General features: G+C 40.5%; 1 protein-coding gene across 8 annotated transcripts in view; it reads left to right on the plus strand.

The window, feature by feature from the left end:
• ESRRG (estrogen related receptor gamma) overlaps window positions 1–19,673 on the plus strand; it is a 592,692-nt gene that overhangs the window by 172,654 nt on the left and 400,365 nt on the right. The window contains exon 1 of one of the 8 annotated variants that reach the window (XM_054442382.2): window positions 13,234–13,486. The exons of 5 other annotated variants lie outside the window; for them this stretch is intronic. In XM_054442382.2, the coding sequence (XP_054298357.1) occupies window positions 13,395–13,486 (92 nt within the window). In that variant the 5' untranslated portion in view covers window positions 13,234–13,394. Of the gene's footprint in view, window positions 1–13,233; window positions 13,487–19,673 lie in introns of those variants that run through there. 2 more of the 8 variants (XM_054442441.1, XM_063672183.1) reach the window with 2 other exon arrangements.

Consider the following 19,673-nt stretch of genomic DNA (forward strand, 5'->3'; position numbering starts at 1 on the left):
GAGTTTATCTGATTTTATATATATACATACCTATAATATATATATTATTATATATATATCTACGATCAGAAATCTTACTCTGGTTTTCAGGTTCTCTGATTTCAAATATAGGGCTTTTTAAACAATATAACCTTGACTTTTATAGATTTTTTTATTTTTAGCTAACATTCTGCTTTATTATAAATATTTTAAAATTTTAACTCAAAGCACAATCAGTTTATCACTGAAATTTGAGTTATGGAAAGGTTCCATTAGGTCATTATCATCTTTTTTTTTAAATCTCATAGTGAAAAGTTACATAATAACAGAGAACAGGAAGAAGTCTCTAGAGACAGGAAGAGGATTTGATGATGTTTGCATGTGAGGAATAAGCTGAGCATATAGTGTATCTACGTAGAGAAGCTTGCACTATCTAGAATTATAGACAAGAAAAATTTGCAATTTGTTGCAGCCTTAAAAATAGGTAACACATAGCAGGCTTATTTTCCCCACACCAGTTTATAGAGTTGAGGCAGAATCAGATGACCAAGACAGCAAGGTGTTCCTTTGAAAGAGACAGCAGGGCACATATTGCTTTTCCAAACTCTCTGTGTACATATAGCTGATTCCATTCATTAGTACATTCAGCATGAAGAATATGAGAATGTGGAATACTTAAAATAACCTTAAAAGTCCATATTTGAAAAGAGGAATTTTCCCAGGAGTAAACAAAATTAACTGTCCCAGAAGCTGATGTTTGGAATTGAATTACAAATGCCTTTGTAGATTTTAAATTTCGCAAAACATGTTCTAGCATCATTTAAAAATAACAACTTTAAAGGGCTCATAAATAAAGACATAAAAGGCGTTTTGACATTTAATACAAAAACAGCATTTTGATGAACTGGGTAAAAATGAATCAGAGACATATGGATTACATAGTTCTTATAGTGCGCCTGAGTTTTAAAATTGAGGCAGTGGAAATCTGGCAAAATATTTTTGGGGAATTTGCTACATATACTATATTTAAAAAGAGGTGAAGATGAACTCCAGACTGCTATGATTGCTCATGACATTGAATCTGATAACTTTTAATTTGCGGATAAGAAATTCTTGTGAAATAGCTCAATCTGTCTATGTGTTGTAGAAGTGAGTGGTTGGAGACAGTGAGTACCAATTCATTTGATCACATAATCATTCAACAAACACACAATGCCAGGTTCTGTGCTAGGTACTGGGGTGACTTCTGTGATGGCTAACATGAACTGTGGACTCTGCTTTTGTGGGAAAGGTAGACAGTTGTAGGAAGGGACTCACAGATTTCTGGGTGTCACAAATTCCAAGTACTTTGGGATACATGAAAGAGACCACTTACAGAGTATTTACTGGGTGTCAGTCACTGTGCTAACCACATCACATTCATTATCATGTTTAACTGTGAGATCTCTATAAAATAGGAATTATTGTTTTCCCTTTGAACGGGTGAGAAACATAACATCAAAGTGTATAGATCAGGTGACTTGTTGCGTGTCAGTGGTAATTGGCTACATTGGTTGCTCACAGTGAACCATGTCTTTTATACTCACACTCGTGTAGTCACCACTCCTTGAATCAAGGCTGGCCCTGGGATTCACTTTAACCACTAGACTGTGGCAGAAATGATCTCGTTCCGGTTCCAGACCTAAGCATTAAGTAGACCTGGCAGCTTTCACTTCTGTAATCTTGAAAGCCCTGTCACCTGGTAAAAAAAAAAAAAAAAAAAAAGAAAGTCTATTTACGCTGCTGGAGAGACTATATGCTGAGACCGTGTAGAGAGACACAGGAAGAGGGAGAGACCCTGAGATTCTAGGGGAGGAGAAAGAGAGGTTCAGTTGAGCCCAGATCCCAGCCAACTAGCCAGCTGAATGCAGCCACATGAGCAACCACCAGTAAGATAACGGAATGGTGCCGCTGAGCCCCGCCCAGATTATGGACTCCTGAGCAAATACAATGGTGGTTATTTATAACCACTGAGTTTTGGGTGGTCAGTTACATAGCAAAAAAAAAAAAAAAAGACCAAAGCTGAGTGGAATTTGAACCCAGATCACCCTGGCTGTAATGTATGTATATTTTTTCTCACTGTGTTTGCTCATGAGATGAGGGTGAGGAGTGGAGGAACGGGATCCCGTGGTATTTGAGCACTTCTCAAAATGGTCTACATCTGACATGAATGAATTCTGAAAAAGAAAATGTTAGAAGACTCTTTACTTTGTACTTTAGAGGAAAAGAGGAACACAGCAGTGGTATAGGACCCATCCCCAGGGCCTTCTTGCTGCGTGTGCCTGGCGGTGTGTGTATCAGAGAGAACATGAGCATGTGTCCCCAAATTCTCATTCCTCATCCTCTTCCTGGGCAAATGCCATGTAAATGTTTGTATTGACTTTATTTAGAATTATCAAACTAATAACGGATGCTAATGAATTCCTGTCTTTCACTTGGGAGTTTATAAAGTAAGCACTGACAGGAACTTTGAAAAGTACACAATTCAACACACACATACATACATGGGGGGCATGATGAACGGTGACATGAAACAAATGGTGATCAAAAGATTTGAAACAGGGGCAGCATGCAGCGGTCAGGGAGAGCTGAGGGTCCCTGGCTGATAACACAGGGGAGCACTTGAAAGGATAATTTTCTGGCAAGTCCACGTTTGAAGTGATGTCATCTTTTTTATTCTCTCAACTCAATTGCTTCTCTGAAGCTCATTCTTTCCATTCTGATGAGGAGCAAAAATGTTACATCAAAGGTTAATGCTTGAATTGGGGCTGAAAGGGAGAGGAGAGTGGGTGGGCACATGTACACACACACACACAGTGGTAGAGAAAGAGAGAATCACAAATGACTAAAAGTTCTTAAAAGTACGATATAAAGGAAAATAGCCATCTTCCTCCTCTGGCAAATAGTTCACAAGATCTCCTAGAGTTTGGATGTGAACTGTCACGCTGCATACCAACGAGGGTACTGTCACTGGCTGTTTCCTTTGGAAGCCCGAGATAGTACAGTGTGTGAAGAGGGACGCTGTGATACCATCAGCACTTCCGGTGCACACAGCAAGCTCCTGATTTGCCGAAATAGACATTCCTGGGTTCTTTTCTCAGCATTACCTGGATGTCAGTTAACACTGCTCTTTTTCCAGTCTTCCTCAGGAGACTCTCTTCAGTAGATGCAGTCTTGCATCCTGTGCATCTGCTACTGTAACAGCGGTTCAGGTTTCTCTTTGTAATCAAGTACTCATTTCCAGGGTTTGTTTGTTTTTTGTTTTTTGGTTTTTTTTAGCTATCTTGGCTGTTTGGGGTTGGATGGTAGATTGATTTGATTTTGTATGAATGCAAAATGTTGCGTTCAAAGTGTTGAACTTTGAATGTTCAAAGTGTTGAAAGAGCACCTTCTCCCTTCTTCCTCTCCACCCCATCTGCAGCCTCCTTAAGGAGAGAGGAATGCATGGTGGTTTTTCTCATAGGTTGTTTTTTTCTAAGTTGTGGCAACATATTTGGCCTATGCATGCCAAGCAACAGATGCGAGGGTGAGGGACCACCTGGCTTTTGGGCATCCTTTCAGATGCAGAGCAGTGGTGACCTTGCTGCTTTATGTATCTTCTTTGTCTTCTTCAAGTTGCCCCACCCAGTGGTGAGCCAGAAGCTTCCTAGGTAACTAGTAACCACAGGATGTGTGCTGCAACTCATGAGGTGGTGTGGCAATCTCTGGCAGTCGCACCAAGGGAAACCCAGCAGATGGAAGAGATTCTGGGGACCCTCCCATGTTTACTGATGGAGAGTTGAGGGAGAAATTTGGAAATTGTGTACATACTTTGGCACACACTGGTGACTAGCAGTACTATTCTCCCTCCAGTTTCTTCAACTTATATTTAGATCTTTAAATAAAGATCTGGGAAATTAGTACTTAAAAACAAATCCCTCCTGTGCTGTGAACATTTTTTCAGAGCCTGAGACTTCTGGATGGAGTAAGGGAAGAGGTAAAGGGTATGTTTCCTGTTGCCTGTCTGTCTTCTGAATCCCTCTGTCCTTCGTCCAGACAGTGGTTATGGTGGCCAGTGCTTCATAGACTGCATTAGGATGGGATAGATGGTGACCTCCTGCAAATGGTCAGCACTGCCAGACTGTTATGTTGAGCATCAGGAACACTGGCATCAGGTACGCTACTGGCTTGGCAGAGGAGGTATCAAGGGGTAACATGCTCAAGATCAAACCACTGGCACTATTAAGTGAGCACTTTTGAAAATTTTACAATTCAGTTTCTTTTGGTAATGTCAGCAGACAACTGGACGTGTTTATATGGTCAAAGTCTTTTTTTTCATACTGAGATGTTTTATATGAGCATTCCTTCTGAGAAATGCTGAAAGTTTTTAGAGAGTTGCGGGGCCACCGATGGTTTGAAAAATGGCCTCTTAGCAATGTGTTTAACTTACAATGGGAAAAGAGTGAGCATTTTTATAAGTAACATTTTATTTCATTTGTGTGATGAGGCTCATATAACAATCAATGTTAAATATGCGATACTACACTAGAGTCAAGTACACATATGAATATGCTGTTATTACTAATAAAAACCAGAATTTTCCTCTTCAGGAAACATTACAAATATTTGTTTATTAATCCCCCGTGTCAGAGCTGAGATTAGAACTCAAGCTTTTCCTGCCAACGGATTTGCTTTATCTTCAGCTGATAGCAGAGCTCATGGAAATAGCAGTACAGGAAGACAGTGTAAAGTTAAAAAATGGGGGTGGGGGGAGGGGGAGCTAATATGATTTTTAAGAACTTGAAATAGTTTTTTCTTGACCAGGACCTACTGGAATGAACTTTTCCGGTGCTTTCCATGTTGTCATTTCTGTTTGCAAAAATAGCATTGTAGTTTGCTGTTTATTAGTATAGAAATAAAATGCATTGATTTTTAAAAATTTTCTCCTCATCCTAATTCCCCTAGATATAACTGTGGACCTCTCAAAGTCAGAAAAGGGTAAAAACCTTGCAACTACTGCTGTAATTATAATGATAACTAATTTCTCAGGCTTCCTCAAGGTTTATAATTATCATTAATAACAATGACTTACAGCATATAGAGTTTTATACATTGTAAAGTGCTTATCACATGCACTACATCATTTGAGATTCATAACCACCCTTTGAGGTAGACAGGGAAGCTATTTTTATTCCCATCTTAGAAACAGGAAACAGACACAGCACACTTGAGGAATCGGCAAGGGCCGCAGAGTGAGTAAGCTTGGAAAAAGTGCAGCGTTCATGCTTGGACCCAGGTCTCCTATCTTTGAAGCCACAATCAACTGATTATGTGAAGCAATAATGACACATTATTTTAAACCCTAAATATTAAACATAATGTTTTCTATACCTTCCTTTGATATCACTGGAAAAATATAAATATAAAGGATGCATATTCATTCATTCCTCAGTATCCATGAAGGATTGTTTCCAGTAGCCACCCCCACCCCCGACCGAAATCCATGAATACTCAAGTCCCTGATATAAAATAGTGTAATATTTGCATGTAACCTATGCACATCCTCCCATATACTTTAAATCATCTCTAGATTTCTCAATACAATGTAAAAGCTATGTAAGTAGTTGCTATAATGTATTAGTTAGGGAGTAATGACAAGGAAAAAAGTCTGCACATGTTGAGTAGAGATGCAACTATCCAATTTTTTTCAAATATTTTCTTTTTTTTTTCTTTCTTTTCTTTTTTCTTTTTTTGAGACAGAGTCTCACTCTGGAGTGCAGGGGTGTGATCTCGGTTCACTGCAACCTCCACACCCTGGGGTTCAAGTGATTTTTCTGTCTTAGCCTCATGAGTAGCTGGGATTATAGGCATGTGTCACCACACCCAGCTAATTTTTGGTATTTTTAGTAGAGACGAGGTTTCATCATGTTGGCCGGGCTGTTTTTGAACTACTGGCCTCAAGTGATCCACCCACCTCAGCCTCCCAAAGTGCTGGCATTATAGGTATGAGCCACCATGCCCAGCCTCAAATGTTTTCAATTAATGGTTGGTTGAATCCAGGGTTGTGGAACCCAAGGATATAGAAGGCTGACTGTGTGTATATATATGTAATTGTGTGTATAATGTATTCAATAAAATATATTCCTATATATGCACACATACAGTGTCAGATGGACATACCTCATGATTTGTAAGGTATTATTGTATCAGTAGTATCTAACTGAACATGTAGTAGGTGCTTATTTAATAGGATGTAATTACGTATTATTTACTAGTATGAATAAAATCACAAATGTGTTTGGGGAGGGACAGATGTAAAAGAGACTGACTTGAGTGAAGATATGTGTATCCCCCAAATATTTTAAAAATATAAATAAGCATAAGGAAAATAGGCTCTGACATTACATAGGCCTACATTTGAATCCTACTACTGCCATCTTGAATGACTGTAAGACTTTAGGGAAATTAATGTCCTTTTTTCTTTACCTTTCCTTTCCTTCCTTCCCTTCCGTCCGTCCTTCCTTCCTTCCTTCCTTCCTTCCTTCCCTCCCTCCTTCCCCCCTTCCCTCCTTCCCTCTTTCCCTCTCCTCTCCTCTCCTCTCCTCTCCTCTCCTCTCCTCTCCTCTCCTCTGCTCTTCTTTTCTTTTCTTTGCTTTTTTTACAGGGTCTTGTTCTGTCTCCCAGGCTTGAGTGCTGTGGGACAATCTCAGCTCACTGCAGCCTTGACCTGCCAGGCTCCAGCAATCCTCCCACCTCAGCCTCCTAAGTAGCTGGGACTACAGGTGCGCATCACCACACCCGGCTAATTTTGTTTTGTGTTTTTAATAGAGTCAGGGTTTCACCATGTTGCCCAGGCTGGTCTCAAACTCCTGGGCACACGTGATCCACCTGCCTCGGCCTCCCAAAGTGCTAGGATTACAGGTATATGCCACCACACCCGGCCTGTCTTTTCTTCTTTTAATAGACTTTAGGTTTAGAGCAGTTTTAGGTTGACAGCAAAATTGAGAGGAAAGTACAGAGAGTTTCCATATACCCCTCCCTGACACTGGCACAGCCTGCTCCATTATCAGCTTCCCCTACCGGAGTAGTACATTTGTTACAACTGATGAACCTGCACTGACACATCATTATCACCCAAATCCAAAGTTTACAATAGCGTTCTCTCTGGGTGTCGTGCATTCTAGGGGTCTGGAAAAATGTACAATGACATGTATCTACCATTATAATATTATACAGAGTAGTTTCACTGCCCTAAAAATCCTTTGTGTTGCACCTATTCTTCCCTCCTCCTTGACCAACCTCTGGCAGCCAATGATCTTTTAATTGTCCCCACAATTTTGCCTTTTCATATTATTGGAATCATATGATGTGTGCCATTTCACATTGAGTTATTTCATGTAAGAATATGCATTTAAGGTTCCTCCATGTCTTTTCATGGCTTGATAGCTCATGTCTTTTTAGCACTGAATAACAGTCCGGTGTCTGGATGTACCATAGTTTATTTATCCTTTCACTTACTGAAGGACATCTTGGTTGTTTTCAAGTTTGGCAATTAAAAATAAAACTGCTATAAACATCTGTGAGCAAGTTTTTGTATGAAAATAAGTTTTCAACTGTAATATACTTTTGCTAAACTTTTTTCCTTTTCTTTGCAACTGTTAAATGACAATTAAAAGGCCTACAAGATAAGATGATGTATATTGAATAAATAAATGCAGAATAAACATGTGTAAAGTGCACTGTACTGAAAAATTATTCAATAAATGATTACTACTAGTAAACTAAAGTAACAGATGTATGGGCCTAATGTTTATGTTGAAGTATAGAGTTACCTGTGCTTGAATATTTGCTTTCTAATGTAGACATGCCTACAGTCTCAAAGCTTTCTCAGTAGTGATCTTTGCAATTCATCGTTTCAGAGTCCAGTTCTATCAGTGTACATAGGCAAGTTTTTAGTAAAGTAAAAATCCTATTAAGGAGTGCTTCACTTCACACATTTGGTTGGTCCCACCAATAGAGTCTCCATATAGTCGGTGATGTATGATGCCCCTCACCGTAACAAAGAAAGCATTGTTGGCCCCATTTCCTGACATCAAGAGTATAATAGCCTTCTGTCAAACTTATTCAATAGTGTCCTATTTATTAGAAATGCCAAATTTTTATCCTCTGTCCAGTCCTGTGACTTGTGCTGAATTAATGTGAATTGCTTTTGTAAGGTCAAAGCTTTTGTGAAAATATAGTGAAAGTTTCAAGGAAGGTGGTGATGGCAGATTTTTCTTTAATTCATTGGAGTGCTTGTGATAAAACTAATGAATGGAAAGGACTGAACACTTTCAGTTAGCGGCGTATAGTAAAATCCTAAAAAATAATTAGTGGCTGAGATGGTGTGCAGTTATTTAAAAATACTGTTTCTAGTTTGTAAGGATCTTGGTTTAGTTTGCTTTGGAATCAAGCCATGTGTGAGAGAGAAAAACCCACAATGTGTGTGTGTGTGTGTATATGTGTATGTGTGTGTTTGTGTGTGTGTGTGTGTGTTTCAGCCAAACTTTTTCATCTTCATGCAATAATATAATGGATAGTAACTAATGGTTTTTAGTACTTTATTATTTGACCATTTTTTCTTATATTCATATAAACTCATTCCTTACAACACTGTAAGGTTAGTATTATTATTCTATTTATCTTAACGAGGAAATAGGCTGTATCTGATTGAAATTACCCCCTTTAAGTTTATATAGCTGAAATGTTTTAAAAATCAGGGAGTTAAGCCAGGTTTTATGACTCCATATCCAATGTCCTTTGTTCTGAATCACATTCATGTCTCTGGGTTCTTTTGTTTTTGTTCATTTGTGTGTTTTTGTTTGTTGTTATTAATGGTGCTAGTTTCATTTCTGAAAAGAGCCCATAACAATTTAGTGCTTTTAGGTTTAATTGAGTCTGTCCCTCAGATCTCTATTCAACAAATAGTGGTTCTGATAACATTTGCTACGTGCATAATATATTGGGTGCCTAGTATAAGCTTTGTGCTTGGTCTAGGAAGTTACAAATAATTTAGGTAAGGAGGCCGGGCATGGTGGCTCACACCTGTATTCCCAGCAATTTGGGAGGCTGAGGTGGGTGGATCACTTGAGGCCAAGAGTTCAAGACCAGCCTGGCCAACATGGAAAAACCCTGTCTCAACTAAAAATACAACTGCACTCCAGCCTGGGTGAGAGTGACACTTTATCTAAAAAATAAATAAATAAATAAATTAGATAAGGCTTTTATCCTCAAGGAGTGTTTAGTATACCTTATGATGTCAGTTCTTTCTGGTCTAGTGTTACCTGATAGGAACTGGTTACTATCCATCATATTGTGATTTGGTAACTCATAACCACCAGGCCACTCCCTGTGCTCTTACTTTCGTAGGTAGGGGAGGGCTGTAGAGGTCTTGGTGAAAACTGAAATTTTGTGAATCTAAATTGCATGTGCTTTTGACTGAGATTTTATAGTTATCACTGCTTCATAGATGATGATATTCTTCACATATACGTTTGAAGGCACCCAGTGAAATATTATTACCCTTAGTTTAGAGTCTAAGTCTCAACAAGGTCACACCATTGGGTCTCATCTTCCTTTTCTATAAGTGTGATCTAGTCAGATGTTTCTCAGAATTTCTACCCATGTACTCGAAAAGTAGAGGTCAAGGAATATGTATGTGTGCTTTGTGAGGATCTGGCCTGAAATGGCCAGTAGCAAACAAAAAAAAAATTTTTAATCCCCACTTTATCTGTTGTGTGCATGTGAAATTTGCATTCTACTCCATAAAATATGTTTTAATATTGAAAAAAATTGTTCCCTAAACCCAAAGTTAAGAGTGAAATCTATGCTATGGAGGACGCTCTATGTTTTTTTTTTTCTATGAGTGTGTACCTTACAGCACATTGCCTTGTACCTAGGGAGTGCCCAACAACATTAGGTAAATTCCAGGTCTCACTATTCTGTTATGTGATCTTGTGTTTTGCCCAGTATTTTACAGTTTGTCTTTCTTTGTTCTCTCTCTTTTTGTCCAATTCATTATCTTACTTTACTCCAAGATGATTTGAGGGGACTCTCACAAAGACATATGGTATAATCTAAAACCTCTGAAAATCAGGGTGAAAAAAAGCAGACTGTCCTAGCAAGCTGAAATTGGTGTGTGTGTGTGTGTGTGTGTGTGACAATACCTGTATTATGGTCCTGCAAATTTGCTGGAAATAGACAATTGATTTGGCTCTAAACTGCTTCCCAGCACCAAAATTCTCAGCCCTAAATTTTTGCCTTGTCTGCGTGATCCACTCCTAGGAGAATCCCCGGCTATCCTAGCCCTGACGTCTGAGGGCAATTTCTCCTTTGGGTACACATAAGGTGGACATGCTCTGTAATTGCCAACCATCCTGATTAACACCCCCATGGCAAAGCCCATACAGAGTGCTGTTTGCCTGCCTATGATAGCTTCCCTCAGGAAAGCTGGAGGATATAATACCAAGACACAATGGGCAGGCCTCAACCCAGGGTTTCTGCCGACAAGTCCACTGTGATTTCTGACAAGGATGGATTATACTCTTGTTTCTTTTCCATCCAAATAGCATTCTGGATAGAGTTGAGAGAAATTTGTAATAATATTTTCAATGCACTGTTTTTCTCATTAGGAGAGAACATGAATAAGTTGGAATTTTAATGGTGAGCCTTTTAATAAGCAGTGCTTATAATTTATTATTCTTCTTACGATTTTATTCATAGTCTTACCATCTTAATAAAAATAGACATAAAAAAGAGGTTTTGGCTTCTCCCTGTGGAATATATTTTAACATGAGAGAAGAAGGGTACATTTGCACAGGGGACTCAGAAAGGGTGATCTTGATTCTTTGTGCCTGGCTTCCTTTAGATAGATGTGAATTAGAGCCAGCAAGAACAAGAAATACGTCAACCGGCATCGTTCTGATCAAACACTCTTTGAAACTTTTGATTTGATGCGGGAGATGTCTTAGATTATGCACTCTTTAAAAAGATGCATCTAGAATTTAGATACGCCTGGTATATTCTATTTTGCACACATAGTAAACCACATGTGATTTCAAGTCTGTGAGCTATCTACTGGTGGTGGTGGTTACACGGGTACAAGGGAAGGCTCTATTCCTTGGCTCTTCAGCGAGGCCAATAGTAGTGATAAAAAATTAACAGGATTACTTATACCATACTTGTTCATTTTGAAGTAGGCTCACAAATTGCTGCTAAGCCCTCACTGTTCATCTACAGTCCTTTTTCCCAGTTCCAGACATTTGATCACAAGTGCAGCATCTCCCTCTAATGCTGTGCAGGTTGATAAAACAATTGCCAAGCTGGAATCCCTGAAGAAATTATTAATTATCTGGTTAATGTGCATCAGGCTGTGGGAGTGTGAGATTAATCACCAGCAGTGGGATGAGTTGCTGAAGTGGATTTTGGTTTTTTTGTCTTCTGTCACTTGGTAATGGCTTTTCCTTCCTTCACCATCAGGTGAACAGGTGCAGAGATGCTGTATTTTCATTTTCCCAGAGTCAGTAACAGCCGGTGGCCAGGCGATGCCTTTTCCTCAGTCCTGCTGCATGAGCAGTTTACAACATAGAGTATTACCTACTCAGAATATTCCAGCTCTTGGAGATTCTCCCAGTATGACAGATCCTACCCCAACTTTTTCAGTGTTCCAGATTAATGCACATGTCCACATACATCCCCACCATATACACTCACATACACAAATATATACACATATGCAGACAGTTATCAATAAATACAAAAAACATTAACAGCACCTCTGGATGCTATGCATGAATTCGTGCTTAGCACTTTATCTCATTTCTTGTTTTAGAAACATGATCTTTATCTCTAAATGTACAAAAATTAAAAGGGAACCAATGTGTTGAACTACTTCCTTAAGAAAGAGAAAGAGAAGTTCTATACTAGTCATTTGGATGTAGGTAATATTGCAAAACTTCCCTGGATTCTTTCTTTACTTTCTCTCTTCTAGGTGTTCGGTCCCATGTCCTAGGAAGTAATCTTCATTCAGTCAATCACTAGTGTGTGACATTAATCTTTTCATTATGATAAGTGTATTTTCACAATGCCCATCTTTTGTTTCCAGGATGTTAATGTGTCTTGGGGTCTATGAGGCAATTTGGCTGGTAGAGAGGGAAGTAGGAGGGAGAGTGCACCCCTAGGGTGAGGCATGGGAGGGCTTTGCTGTTCAATTGAGGCTGTACTTTCCTGGCCATATGTCTGATGGACAAAGGCCCAAATAGCCTGTAGATGCTGGAGGATTATGTGGGTTGGGAGAGTACAAGTCACCATCTAGCTTCTCCCTCCACCTTAGTCTGGAGACTGAGATTGGTTTTCAGGAGCATATTCTGCTGCTTCACAGTGATGCTAAGGAAATAAAACTATCATCAGCACATTGATTTTAGTTTATTATATTTATATGGAGTTTGATGGTTTTTCTCTTTCATTTTAGATAAATGAAATGGAATGGAGGGGATATATAATGGAAAGGTAGAGAGCTCGCTAGTTCAAACTAGGAAAAATTCTGAAGTGTCAAGTTTAAGAAAGTACGATGTTTTGTTAATCACTAGTACATACTGTGCATATCCTCAAATTGTTTCTAGGTAGAGGTCTTTCAGAAACTTCTTTAACAGGGCTGGGCACAGTGGCTCATGCCTGTAATCCCAGCACTTTGTGAGGCCAAGGTGGCCAGATCGCCTGAGGTCAGAAGTTTGAGACCAACCTGGCCAATATGGTGAAACCCTGTATTTACTAAATATACAAAAATTAGCAGGGTGTAGTGGCATGTGCCTGTAGTCCCAGGTACTCGGGAGGCTGAGGCAAGACAATTGCTTGAACCTGGGAGGCAGAAGTTGGAGGTTGCAGTGAGCTGAGATTGCTCCACTGCACCCTAGCCTGGATGGCAAAGTGAGACCCTGTTTCAAAAAAAAAGAAGAAGAAGAAATTTATTTAACAGGTATATTAGTATTTTGTAATTAATTTTCCTTTAATAAATATATTTTGGAGTCTACTAATTTCCAAACCCTGCTCCTGACCCTGAAGCTACAGTGGTGACGAAGAGACAGAGCCCCAGCACTCACAGACCTTAATGTCTAGTGGAGGTGTTCCATTATTACATAAGTATACAAAGAGGACTATCCAGAATTCTAGAGGGTGGTGGTGGGAAGAAAATAAACTGAGGATATGAGAGAGAACAACTGAACAGTCAGAGGAGGGTTGAACTTTAAGGGGTAACCTTTGAGCCGAGAGCTGAACAAGGAGGAGGAGCTGATCCTGTGAAGATTTGAGGGTGGAATGTTCTTGGCAGACTGAAGAGCAAGTGCAAAGGCCTGGAGGTGGGAATGAGCTGGGGTGGTTCAAAGAACAGGAAAAAAAAAAGGCAACACGACTGGAGCCTAGTGAATGAAGGAGTGTCTGGACTTGAGGCTGGCAGGTAAGCTGAGACCCGATTGCATTCAGCCTTGTCGCCCCCAGTAAGGCGTGCGCGATGCATTCTGTGTGTGATGGGCAGCCAGAGTATCTGCTTACAGACAGTGTGTTGAAAGTCTTAAGGTTTATTGAAATTCCGTCACTGTAGTATTCCTTGCATCTTTAATTTGCTTGGCTAATCTTTCCTTACCTATAGTATGAAGGAAAATTCAGCCTATATTGGATTTTCACAAGAATTCTGAAACCACTCTAGTTTGAATGAAATAAAATGCTATTTTGTGTTGGATGGTATTGAAAGGCTGCCCTATCTGCACTGGGCCCTTAATCTCATTTTGGGTGCAGAATTTTCCTTGGGCAGTTCAGAAGAGGGTAACTTTCTGTTTCGTGCATTCTTCTTATCACTGTTCAGTGCAAAGATCCCAGCAACCGCTTCGAACCCCAGAATGCCTGCCTTGTCGTAGACTTCCAGACTTGCAGTCACATACAATTCAGATGATCCATTTGTGTTTCTAAAATCTGAACCCACCTAATGATCACGCCACAGCCGGGGAGTTGTTGGTGGAAAGCTATCTTCCAGGCTTCTCGTTGAACATCTCATTCTCTGGTGTTTGTGTTGCCCCTCCTCTTAGGGCTTCCTGAGCTCACTCTGATAAGTAAAGCCAAGTTTACTTTGTTAAGCTCAGCAGTTCCCAGCAGTAAAGAGATAAGAAGGGGGGAAAAATAAGTATCTTTGGGAGAAAAGAAGCTGTTTCTTTTTATAACAGACGCTAAGTACGCTTTTTAATGACTTTGTTTAATTTTAGCAATCTCACACTACATTTACCAGAATATCCAGAACACCCCCTTAACTTTGAAGTTTAACAGAGGGTTTGATTAAACTACTTGTCTCTTGCAGAATCATCACATCTGCAGGTAGAACCCTCTGAGTTATTTGAGGAATGTCAGTTTTACTATGTCGTCTGTGAGGGTCTGTTGTTGTTTATCTTGTTTAGAGAATTAAGAAATTATTATCTCACTAATTATCAGTTGGGGGGGTGATGATTGCAGCTGCAGTAAATGTCATACTAAAACTTGTAGCCTTCTGATGAATTTTCAAAGAGGTTACTGCTTACTGAGTCCCTTTGTGCTAGGGGCATTTTTGAAATAATCTTTAATACTTACAGCAACCCTGCAAGGTAGGTATGGTCACTATGCTTGTTTTACAGGTGAGGAAACTGAATTATCAAGAGGTTCAGGGATTTCCCCTGAGTGGAGATGTGAACCCAGGCTCTTTGAATCAGGCCCACTGCCTCCTCCCTCTTGTGCCCCGGGCTTTGTGTGTCCTCCTTAAAACAAATGCTCAAGTGTCCAAGCAAAAGCATAATTGGATCCTGCAGACAGTTACCTCCTGTCTTTTTAACCAAATAATGATCTGTACCTGGTAGCCTGCTGCCAGAGCTGCAGAGGGTGGTTGGTGTAGATGGCATGTCAGGGGCATTTAGTTTAACCAGGACATCCACTGTCCTCACCCTCAATTCCCCAAGGCACTTCTTACTCTTCAGAGTGTTTTTTTTTTTTTCTTTTCTGCATCTCTGGGTATTTCTCCAAATGAGATTCAGTCTATCCCCTGAGTATATAGGCCAGCAGGGACCAGCTGTACAGGGTTCCACTGCCTGCTGTTTCCTCTGTGAATCATGTTCACACTCTCCATTCCTTACAGCTGAGCAATCAGATTCTAACCATATCGCCTCAGACCTATAATCTCATTCTTTCCATTCTTTCCTCCATAGTCCCCTGACACACACACACACACACACACACACTTGAACACACACAACCACACATATATACGCACATACAGCCACGGACACACAAACACACATGGCTCTCTTTGCCTAAGTGCCTTTTAGCTTAAAAAAGATCTTGGTCCGGTGCTACAAGAGTCATGATCTTTCAAAAAGCACTCCATGAAGAATAACATGCTGGGTAATGTCTCCTGTAGTCATTTCCCATGACAGGGATTCCCCGCAGTGCAGCATTATGTGGCACTGGCAGTCTGTGCTAGATGGTATGGGCCTGGGACACACAAAAGACTAAGAGAATAACAGTGTACACGATTCCAGGTATGTTTTGCAAAGCTCAGAGAAACATGTATACACATACACACAAACATGCAAACAAACACATGTATACAATTATGCACAGGTGTTCCCTTAAAATTGGGCTATGGAAGCAACCCCAGGACTGTGCTTTTCACAGAAAGGCCATTCATAAATGCTTGATGAAACAATGACAGCCTTGTACTGTTTCAACAAGTGGGAACATGCAAACAGGATGGAGTTCAGTTGGCTAGCAGTCACTGTGAACCACAGGCCAAATGGGTCAACAGTAAAGAACTGCCACTAAAAAGGCTGGCAGATCCATTGCTATACATGTGGTCATGTAGTAGATCAGCATGTTCCATGAGGTAGTGCAGCCTAGGAACTCAGTGTCATTTCAGCCATTAGTGTTGTGTTCAACGTGGAGCTGCATAGCCATTTCAAAAGCTCTTATGCTTCCTTAGCTGGTGGAAGTCTCAGAAGAGACGGGACTATTTACCAGCTCACTACAGAACTCTCAAAGATGTTAAGAATGGGTCCAGCATTGAGGAGTATGTGGGCAATATGTGGGAGCATGAACAGAAGAGACTTAGTGGTTTCTCTCCTCTCTTTTGTCATGGAGGTAGAAATAATTCTCATTATTTTCCTTTTCCCTTTTTTTTTTTTCTTTTTTTCAAGACTCTGTTGCCTAGGCTGGAGTGCAGTGGTGCGATCTGGCTCACTGCAACCTCTGCCTCCCGGGTTCAAGGGATTCGCCTGTCTCAGCCTCCCTAGTAGCTAGGATTACAGGCACCCACCACTACACCCAGCTAATTTTTGTATTTTTAGTAGAGACGGGGTTTTGCCATGTTGGCAAGGCTGGTCTCAAACTCCTGACCTCAGGTGATCTGCCCACCTCAGCGTCCCAAAGTGCTGGGATTACAGGCATGAGCCACCGTGCCCAGACGATTCTCATTATTTTTAATGTCAGAACCACCTGGACTGCCATACAGGATTGTTATAGAGAATAAAGAGATGATTCAGAAATTAGAAGCTTAGGAAATAGCAGTTGGGAGAGATGTCTTGAGAAGATCATGTAGATGAACTTCAGATATAAAAAGGAAGTGTTGACTTGCCTGTTATTCCTGCAACTTGGGAGGCAATGGCAGGAAGATCACCTGAGGCCAGGAGCTTAAGACCAGCTTGGGCAACATAGTGAGACTCCATCTCTATAAAAACATAAAAATAAAAAATAAATTAGCTGGGCATGGTGGTGCATACCTGTAGTCCCAGATGCTTGGGGGGCTGAGGCAGGAGAATCACTCGAGCCAGGAGACTACAATGAGCTATGATCATGCCACTGCACTCCAGCCTGGGCAGCAGAGTGAGACCTTGTCCCTGAAAAAAATAAAAGAAGTATTGGTAGGCACTTTGCCACTAATTATTTTTTAGGAATACAGCTGTACTGCTAAAGAGAATGCAGGTAAACATTAGAAAGATGAGAGAAGGCTGGTGTGGTGGCTTACACCTGTAACCCCAATACTTTGGGAGGCCAAGGTGGGAACATTACTTGAGCCCAGGAGTTTCAGACCAGCCTGGGCAATATAGGGAGACCCCGTTCCTACAAAAAAACTTTAAAAAATTAGCCAGATGTGGTGGCACACACTGGTAGTCCCAGCTACTTGGTAGGCTGAGGTGGGAGGATTGCTTGAGTCTGGGAGGTTGAGGCTGCAACGAGCTGTGATCACGCCACTGCACTCCAGCCTGGAAGGCAGAGAAAGACTCTGTCTCAAAAAAAGAATAAGTAAAAGCAGACAGACAAGGCATAACTTGAGTTACATACTGAGAAGAATCTCTTAAAAATCAGATCTAGTATCCTATATATCAGGAAGTTGAGAAGGGGGAATTAATTCTCTGTAATTCTTTACTTGGGGGACCACATAAATTCCCAAGGAGTTTTGTAGCTTCTGACTCCGATTCTGTACCCATCGTGTAACCCCCGCCCCCCATGCACACAAGGCAGATGCAGTTTTTGGCTCTCCCAGCCCATCTCCATGTAGTTTTTCAATTCCAGTCATGTTTTGTTAACATAGATACATCATCACAGGGTTAAGAAGCAACCCCCAGCAGCAGTGAATCTGAGATTGCTTCTCATAGTCTAGCCTTAGTTTCCTCTGGTTTGACAGCTGGGAGCTAGCAAGTGAGAAATTTGGGCTCCCTGCATGAATATTCTAGAAGCTTATTTCACTTGGCAATGTGACACCCTTAGTGCACTTCTAACTTCTGCTATTTCTCTTCATAGTCATTATCTGAGATTCACGAGAACTGGATATGGTTACATGTCCTGGAGTTCTCTCCAGTGTACACTTTGCAATTTAAAGATACAGATATAGTAAATGTATTATGATTACCTGTGAGCCCTTAGTGTAACTAAAGGGGATCAAGCTGCCGTAGTTTAAAATGTTATTATATAATCTACCCTTGGTCCACTCCTTAAAGTGTCAAGGTCCTTATGATTTGGGACCAAGAGAGAAAACGTGAGGCTGACTCTTCATATAAAAGTTTGAGGTAACATGGCACATAGTTTAGGATTAAATTTATACACCAAGTCAAAATTCTTGCCCCCCTTAACAGACCAAACAATACACACACACACTCTTGCATCCACACACCAGATATAATTTTGCTCAATTCTCTAACTGCTTCAGGGAGTGTTCCCATTACTGCTTGATTCTGGGAGCTTTCCAATGTCAGCAGCCTGAACACCAACATGAGTGGGTGATATCTTCCCCCATGCTTCTGGGGAAGCAGCAAGCATCCTGAATCAAACCTGAATATTTAGGGTTTTTTATTTGTCTTTGGCAAAGCTCTAAAATTCCAGATTTGCAAGTTGTCAGCCCAGGAGCGCTAGCACATTGTTTGAGATAACTCATCTTCTTTGACTCTTCTCTGTAGCTCCTGACCATGGAAGTCTGTAGTTAAGTGCAACAAACACTTATTTATGGGATATCCATGCCTTATTATTTAAATCTTTTATAATGGGGTTATAAAAGCTCCTGATTCTGTAGGGTAAAATCGCTAACTTGGAATTCTTAAGCAGCTTTGCGATAGCATATAGAGATGACAAAACTGTTGAATTTACAAAAGCGAGGGATGAAGGAAAACACCTGTCTTGTGCATTGTGATATACAGTGAGTGATTCTGATGTACAAGCCTTAGGCGTAAGGCATAACTCAGATGAAGCAGTACGTTATGGCTCCACATCCAGAGACTTGGCAGGTAATCCAGCTACCTTGTGGGCCTCTGTAGCTGCCAGCATCTGCCAGACTCACCTTCTTGGTGGGCTGATTGGCTTCTGCTGCTTCTGTCACCCATCTTTTGTTTGGATTTTAGCCAAACATTCCCTGTCTTCCCTCATAAGCACATCAATGTTAGCATTATCCCAGTATCTCTGACAGCTTCTGTATGTGCCGTGTGAGATCTGTAACTGCATTGTATGCAGATGGGGAACAAGGCTGCAAGAGGACTTATGCAGAGCCCCTATAGCTTCCACCATGGCTGCTGATTACCTTTAAGTGTTCACATGATGAAGTCAGAGAGGAATGTTAGCAGACATTCTGTTCCAGGGGAAATTTCAAAATGATCTCCTAAGCACCCTAGGATTGCAAAACATAAATGAAGCATTTCTCTTCCTCATCTTCAGTGGCCCTAAGCAGACGACCCAATGCCTTTGAGACTGCTTCAAAGCCTTTGTTTTCAAGGCTAAAATTAGTGGATGAAGAGTAGAAATATGACATAAATGCATTTCTTTTAAATCACTTCGCAATGATATGGAAGAATATAAACATCGTCAACATTGTCTATAAAGTTTAGCACTAATGAGAATATTTATTCAAAGACTAAATTCCCAGTGTCCCAGATTATGCCATTAATGACAGTGGTCAAGTAGTAATACAGAAACAAAGTCCAGGTGTCTTTAGTACTTAGCCCTGAAACTTTCTTGTCATTATCTATAAAGTTTCTTATCCATTCATTTCCTGAAAACAGCCCAAATGTTTTCTTTTTAAAGAATATATGTACAGATGATCACTCAGGCACACCCTGTTACTACTTCTCCTGAGACCCTTAGGTGAT

Source organism: Pongo pygmaeus, chromosome 1, assembly GCF_028885625.2.
Source record: "Pongo pygmaeus isolate AG05252 chromosome 1, NHGRI_mPonPyg2-v2.0_pri, whole genome shotgun sequence".
NCBI classification, from domain to species: Eukaryota; Metazoa; Chordata; class Mammalia; order Primates; family Hominidae; genus Pongo; species Pongo pygmaeus.